The sequence below is a fragment of the Glycine max genome, chromosome 9 (genome assembly GCF_000004515.6).
Source record: "Glycine max cultivar Williams 82 chromosome 9, Glycine_max_v4.0, whole genome shotgun sequence".
In the NCBI taxonomy this organism is placed as follows: domain Eukaryota; kingdom Viridiplantae; phylum Streptophyta; class Magnoliopsida; order Fabales; family Fabaceae; genus Glycine; species Glycine max.
Window position 1 is genome coordinate 2305809 of NC_038245.2, and position 8445 is coordinate 2314253.

Below are 8445 nucleotides of genomic sequence, written 5' to 3' on the forward strand. Positions count from 1 at the left end.
GAGAAAAGAGTAAGAAACTATTGCAAGAATGAAGGAGCGAGAGAGAAGAACCTGTTGTATCCTAACACAACCACCTTCTTTTCTGTCATATCCTAAGTTCACAAAAGAATTTGAAATTCTTTCATTTTTGAAAGAATTTGAAATTTTAATATTAAAGTTAATTAAAATACCTGAACAAAATATTAAAATTTCAATTTCTTTTCGAGTGCATTTGGATATAAAATGTTAACTGAGGAAAATAATTTATCAGAGAATTTAAATTTCTGTTATCTAGAATTCATTGTTTGGATGTTTCTTTATGAAGAATTTAAATTTTTGGAATTTTAAAATAAAATTTTAAACAACTAAAAATGTGAAATTTCAATTTCCTTCTAAAATGTGAGAAATTGAAATTTTTTTCTTATAGAAGAGTTTTCTAAAATGTTCGCATATTTTCTTAATAACTTTCATCCTCTCTTCTACCTGAAAGTTTTCAAAATCTCGTTCTCGAACTCGAGATGAGTCCCTCACGCGGATGATGCTCTTCTTAAGAAATAACGTCTGAGCTCGTGAAACATCGATCTAGGGTGGACATAGAGGAACACGTATAACTAGTGCACCAATCATATCTTCTCTTCTCTTTACACTCATTTTTTTTTCACCCTCACAATTTTAATTTTTTTTTATCCAAACACAAAATTTTAAAAATAAAAAAATTTCAATTGAATTATTTAAAATTCTTAAAATTTTAAATTCCCTCATTCAAACACACTCTTCAAATTTTTATTCAAACACCTTATTTAATTGAAAAATAATTAAAATCCTTTAAAAAATTGAATTTCCTTATTAAATTTTTCCATCCAAAGAGATTGTAAAGGAAATTTAATCTCTTTAATTTCTGAAATTCGGTAAACGCCGAATCGGGCAAGAATGTCACTCGTGATGTTCCATCTAATCGCACAAATGTGTATGTTGGTAATGATACATGTATAGTTTTTTTAATAATGATATATATTTGGTTTAAATATGTTTTTATATATTAGGTTATTTTTAATTTATTATTTGAAATTTATTTTAATTTTACAAATGTGAATTTAAATTTAATTTAACCCCAAAAATTAGCTAAAGAATTCTCACATTCTAATTTTATTTTATTTTTAATTGATGTGAGATTTAAATTTTTTTCAACATTCCTCCTCAATCTATGAACCAGACATTGAACTTAAAACCTCTCCCTCACTGCAACCAGACATTGAACTTAAAACCTCTCCCTCACTGCAACCAGACATTGAACTTAAAACCTCTCCCTCACTGCCAGGTAATTAACAAACAACGTCGATCAACAACCAATTGATCAAAATTATTGACTATATTGTCCATTCACACTGAATATGATTCTATGACAGCACCGATATTTCAATTTAGTATGTGATATATATTTCTAGATACTTTACTGATACAAATCGGTAAAGTATCCAAACATTTAAATTCTTTGTGAAAATCCAATGTAGTTACATAGAGACAAGGAAGCATATTGTTTAATATAAAAACATATAAGTGTTGTCTCTTGATTAATTTAAAAGAGAGAGAGAGAGAAAAATTGACATATACCATTTTCTATTTGTAACAATAGATGATGATTTATAACTTTTATTTTGTTAAATAATATCTAACTACAAATATATTCTTAATTTAGTTTTATAAAATTATAATTATTTATTTGCTATGTTTTATGAATATTTGTACATATTTTGATACGTGTAAAAGGGACATCCATTGGACGACCCCTTTTCTTTTCTTTTCCGGAGGATGTCACAACATATGAAATAAGCTCACAGTTTCTATTAGGTAAAGGGGTTCTGGTGTCACCTGTGCTACAATCTAGAGCAACCACTTGATGCATATATATTTCCTAATAGTGTGTTTGGGTAAGATAATTTAAAATTTTAAAAGAATTTTAAATTTTGAGAATTTTAAATGTTTTAATTTAAATTCTTTTATTTTTAAAATTCTGTATTTAAATAAAAAAATTTAACTTTTATTTTTAAAATTTTGTGTTTGGATAAAGAAATTGAATTTCTTCATTTTCAAAATTTCTTATTTTGATAAAATAATCAAATGTTCTTTTAAAATTTAAGAATTATCATCTAAACGGGGATGCTCTTTTAAAATGTTGAGAAATTATGAATTTTGACAACTTTCAAAACACTGTGATGTGCACATCATTAATTCACCAGAAACATTGTTTTATTTTAATATACTTTACAATAAATATTATTATTATTGTGTGAATTTACCTTTGCTCACATCATTAATTAATAAAAGTTGCATAAAAATTTATCAGCAGCAACAACAACAATAATTTATCAGCAATAATAATTTATCAGCAGCTAAACAAACTTAATTATCCACAATTTGGCTAAACAACAATTTTAGTTTAATGTCAGAACAATGGAACCTAAAATTAAAATCCTAAAACCCTACGAGTACTACTGTCACCTCATATGCAATGCAAAAGCACAAGAAGAAGCTGAATAAAATGTTTGTTTGAATGTGCATATTACCTGGACGGAGTCAGCACGGACGATTTCATCGTTGAGGCGCTTTGCGAGTTCCAATGTGAGGCGGCTCTTATAGAAACCAATAGGTTCAGAAACCACAGTCACCTTCTTTTTCTTCTTCAATTTCGACGCAGTCACCAGAAATCGTTGTCGGTAGCTAAACAAGTGCGGAGATTCTCAAAATAGTGTGGAGGGAGAAACTGTTGCAAGAGAAAGAAGAGTAAGAAACTGTTGCAAGAATGAAGGAGCGAGAGAGAAGAACCTGTCGTATCCTAACACAATCACCTTCTTTTATGTCGTATCCTAAGTTCACAAAAGAATTTGAAATTCTTTCATTTTTGAAAGAATTTGAAATTCTAATATTAAAGTTAATTAAAATACCTGAACAAAATACTAAAATTTCAATTTCTTTTCGAGTGCGTTTGGATAAAGAATTTTAACTTAGTAAAGTAATTTATCAGAGAATTTAAATTTCTATAATCTAGAATTCATTGTTTGAATGTTTCTTTAAGAAGAATTTAAATTTTTGGAATTTCAAAACAGAATTTTAAACAACTAAAAATATGAAATTTCAATTTCTTTCTCAAAGGTGAGAAATTGAAATTCTCTTCTTATAGAAGAATCTTCTAAAATGTTCGCGTATTTTTTTAATAACCTTTATCATTTTTTCTACCCGAAAGTTTTCGAAATCTCATTTTCAAACTCGGGATGAGTCCCTCACGCCGATGATGCTCTTCTTCAAGAAACAACGTCTGAGCTCGTGGAACATTGATCGGGTGTGGACATAGAGAAACACGTATAACTAGCACATCAATCATATCTTCTCTTCTCTTTGTACTCATTCTTTTTTTCACCCTCATAATTTTAATTTTTTTTATCTAAATACAAAATTTTGAAAATAAAAGAATTTCAATTGAAGTATTTGAAATTCTTAAAATTTTAAATTTCTTAAAATTTTAAATTCTCTCATCCAAACATACTCTTCATCCAAACACCTTATTTAACTGAAAAATAATTAAAATCCTTTAAAAAATTGAATTACCTTATTAAATTTTTTCATCCAAACAGATTGTAAAGGAAATTCAATCTCTTTAATTTCTGGAATTCGGTAAACGCCGAATGACACTCTTGATGTTCCATCTAATCGCATAAATGTGTATGTTGGTAATGATACATGTATAGTTTTTTTAATAATGATATATATTTAGTTTAAATATGTTTTTATATATTAGGTTATTTTTAATTTATTATTTGAAATTTGTTTTTAGTCATTTATTTATTTAATTTTTTTTGTTTTAATATAGTGATGACATAAGAAATAGAATCTCATTAAGTTTATTTACTAGATATTAATGGTGCGTGTTATTTTTCTAAGAAAAAACACTAATTATGTTACTTGAAGTAAATAACATGCATGTTAGCATGAGATCCTGAACGTAAAATTAATTTCTATTCAATTAAAAGAACTTCTCCTTTCACCAAAAAAAATAAATAAACAGAATAATTTCCCTTATTATTACTTTTTTTCTTTATAGCAATTATTATTACTTCTGATTATAATCTTTTTGTTATGATTAATTTTCTTAGTTACTATAATTATCATCTTATCCCATTCTTCTATGTTTCCGTTTCTTACCATGCACATGAGTCGTTGCAGGTTTGCAACGTTGCTCCCCTCTTGTCACTCTAGATTCATAGTTTATGTCGATCGGGAAACCTTTCAAATTTCAATGACATCATCATAATGATATAGGAAAAATTATTAGATAGTACGAAGATTTTAAATTTTTAACTAATATTTATAAAATATATATTTAATTTTTTTTTATAAAAATAATAATACTTAATTGCATGTTATTTAAGTAATTAATTAAGAACTATATAATACAAGAGCCTTAATAATTTTTCCTGTATTTTTGTGTTTCACCTTTTCGTTGCTTGATGCCAATTGTTCCAAAGGGCACGTATCTCTAGTTTTTGCCATACATGATTCTTGGTGGTCCATGGTATCTGCTAGTCGCTCATCTCTTTTGTTCCGACCTTCTTAAAAAACTTCAAGCAAAAATTACATATTTAGTCTTTTATATTTTTATTTTTGTTCAATTTAATCGTTTTAAATCATAACCTTTATAAACCTAATCAACCTGATCCTTTAGTTAATAGAGATAGACTGAGACATTGAAATGACAGTTAAGTGACAATTATATTGAACATTAAAAAAAAAATGACTGTGATTATTTTGAATCATTTTAAAATCATTGTGGATTTTTTTTCTGTCATATTGCAATTTTCCTTACGTCATATTTGGTATTAACGACAATGACTAATTTAAAATTATTAAAATAATATTATGAAACTTCTAAATCTTAAAAGATCAAACTAAAATATAAAGGACTATGTATTTTAGTCATAATTCAACTCACTTGCAAATAAACGTGGCAAAACCTAAACTTTTTAAATTATTCATTTTTAATCCTTTTAAAATTTTAAACTTTTAAACTTTTTATTTTTAGTCACGGTGACTACAAGTTTTCATTTTAGAAATTAAAATTAGAATTATATAAACTTATAAAGACTAAAAGTAAATAACAAAATTTACATATATCAAAATTAATTAAATGTAAATTTACAAGGAATATATATAAACAAAAAATAAACTTTGTTGGTATGTATATGTATAAACTAAAAAATAATTTTGTAAACTTAAAAATTATTAAAAAATTACAATAATATAAAGATATAAATTTAACCCGTGGAAAGCATGGATTTATAAACTAGTTATACATGATGACCTGGTGTGGGTCTGATATTGAAAGTTTTAACACAAAAATAAACGACAGCCACGTGTTCACTGCAAATACAGGTATTGAAGTTAATTAATCACACATATCTTACCTAATATCTGTTGAGCGTCGGTTGTTAATATTTAACAAATTTGCGTGTGATTTGTGCTATAGCCACACCAATCCTACTCTTACAATTTGTTTAGTAAAGTTGATTGAAAGGTTAATTGAAAATTGGAAGTTAAAAAATTAATTGTCAAATTCAAAGTTAAAAATTGGTAGGTAGAAGTTTTAAAGCTAATTTATTAAATTATAAAATATTTGATAAAATTAATCATTGAAATATTTGAAAAATATAAAATGATATTTTAAAAGGATAATAAAAAATTGAATGAATATTTTAAAAATAAAAAATAATAAAATTATAAAAAAATAGAAGCCAAAAGGTAAAATTTAAAAAAAAATACTATTACAACTAGTGTTTTAGAAATTATTTAAAAAAATTATTTACCAAATAATCAAATAAATTTTTTAATTACTAAAAAAAATTAAAAACTTATTAAAATAACTTGTACAATATAACCTTAATTATTTAAACCCAATAATTTCAAAATAACAGAGTTTCTGCCTTCTAATTTTATCATTCTAATTCTAAAAATAACAACGTATGAAAACAACTAAAATAGTATATGAGTGATTAAGTATTATCCTTTCAGTCTAGTGTGCTGCCTGATACTAATAACTCAAATTATGGGTTGTTGATTCTCTTTAGGCTTAAACATCTGTTTAATCCCATAAATTGCACACAAAGGCTTAGTTACTAAAGTTAAAACAAGCCAACTGGCTCTAAATATCAAGTCTTCATTCCAAAACCAAATTTATTACTAAATAAGAATAAGATTCGAATCCATCCCAAGTTACTCACTAACACGACCACATTGTCATAAGACAAAAAAAGATACAGAAACTACATAATTACAGGAGAAATCTAATAGTTCATGTTACTTGAAGTTCTCCGAATCCAATTTAATGCGAAAAAACCAAACAAAACAGAAACCAACGATTTTTCAGTAACCATTCTAACAAATTCCACATGGCTATGTAGCGGGATGCTTTGTTCAGTCCTGAAGAAATTGCTAGGATCAACCTTGGTCTTTATTTGAACCAACCTTTTGAAGTTATCATCGAAATATTGGACTCCATATGCACTCCCTTCAAAGTAGCCATAGAAACCGTGGTGGTTGATGCCCAATTCTAAGTCCTTGTAACATATAAAAGCTTGTCTTGGATTCTGAGACACAAAGGGTGTCATGTATTTGTGAAGTTCTCTTACCAAGTTTATGTGGTATTCTGCTACCTCTTCCCCTGCCTCAAACCAATTTGCTTGGTACTGAATCTTCCATAGGTTCCCGGCACGGTGAGGGAAAGCGGTTTCTGTTGATGGAATCTCAGCCATTCTTCCACCATAAGGATTGAAATACATTATTGCCTTCTCCAATTCAATCATCTTGTTCCAAATCCCCTCCCAACCCTCCTTGGAAATTGGCTTCTTCACATAGTCAGATTTTCTTTTCAAGTACTTAAAAGACTGAGGTTGTCTTTCAAGCAAAATCTCAACTGGGGTTGCAATGTCTATGTTGTCCCAAAACAGCACAGATTTAAGCCATGTTGTTTCGATGCAATCGGATTGCTTCAAACCCAATTGAGGAAACTTGTCATTCATGAGAGAAACAAGGCTTTTGGAATCACCAAGGAAGAGTGCTATGAAGGTAGCCCTCACAGTCTTTGTTGCAGTTTGTGTACCATTCACCACCTCCAAGATGAGCCTAATGAAAAGGTCATTGTCAATGGTGGGTGCAACATGCTGCCAATTGTAAACTATGTCAGTGGCATTTTGCTCCAAGGTTACACCAACTTGGAAAACAGTGACTTTTTCGGGAACTCGAACTAGCCTTATTTTGTAGGCAAGAACAACACCAAAGCTACCTCCACCACCACCTCTAACAGCCCAAAAGAGATCTTCACCCATGGTTCTTCTATTCAGCAACCTTCCCCGAGCATCCACTATTTGTGCATCAACAACATTGTCCACTGAAGTGCCATATTTTCTCATGAGATTGCCATATCCACCACCACTAATGTGACCTCCCACACCAACAGTGGGACAAACCCCTGCTGGAAAACCATGAGTCTTACTCTTCTCAGCAATTCTATAATAAACTTCACCAAGCATTGCGCCGGCTTCGACCCACGCGGTCTCGGATTCCATGTCGATCTCGATGGATCGGAGATTGAACATGTCAAGGATGAAGAATGGCTGTGAGGCCACATAAGACACCCCTTCGTAGTCATGTCCCCCACTTCGGATTTTCATCAGCAAGTTGTGCTTTTTGGCACAAACAATGGATGCTTGCACATGGGAAACATGAAATGGGGTCACTATGAGGAATGGTTTTCGGGTTGTGGAGGTGTTGAAACGAAGGTTTCTGATGTAGGCTTGCAGCACTGAAGAGAATGAGGAACTGTTTTGTGTGAAAATTGCTGCGGATATGGGGTGAGAGGGCTCAGAATGGTTCACAAGGCAGTGAACAAAGTTGTTTTCAGCTGAATTTGTGGCATAAGATGTGAAAAGAAGAGAAAACAGCACAACAATTGGAAGCAGTTTTGTAGAAGAAAAGAGTCCCATTTTTAGTTTGTTCTGTTTTCTTGGTACTCGATGGAGGCAGAACACAAGAAAATGGAAAGTTAGAACTTAGAATTAGAACTAAGTACTAACCAACCAACTATGTTATTATAAACATCAATGTAATTCCTTAACTTACCGTAAAGTTACAGATCTTAGGTGATGGAGAGGTCCAAATTTGGATACCTGGAATATGTTGCAACCACTCGTTTGCTAAAAAGGTTTTCACGCGCTGATATTACCTACCAACTAGTTCCACTTATCTAGCATGCTTCTATAAGAATTGGAACCAACGAAACTTTCTTATAAAATAATTCGGTCTACTTATCTCCAGAAAAATTAAAACAACGTATATGAAATCGGTATATTTTATGAATCTTCTGATAAACAACTTTTTTGTTTCATCAGACCGAAAACTACGTTTGTGGCTGTAAATCTG

At 29.7% G+C, this 8445-nt stretch overlaps 1 protein-coding gene across 1 annotated transcript; it reads right to left on the minus strand.

The window, feature by feature from the left end:
- Positions 1-6144: 6144 nt before the first annotated feature.
- LOC100803041 (berberine bridge enzyme-like 8) lies at positions 6145-8445 on the minus strand. The gene has a single exon (XM_003534743.5). The coding sequence runs from the start codon at positions 8007-8009 to the stop codon at positions 6312-6314; it is 1698 nt and encodes a 565-aa protein (XP_003534791.1). The 5' UTR covers positions 8010-8445; the 3' UTR covers positions 6145-6311.

Coding starts and splice junctions, on each gene's coding strand:
- LOC100803041 (XM_003534743.5), bottom strand. CDS start 8,009: ATGGGACTCTTTTCTTCTACAAAACTGCTTCCAATTGTTGTGCTGTTT.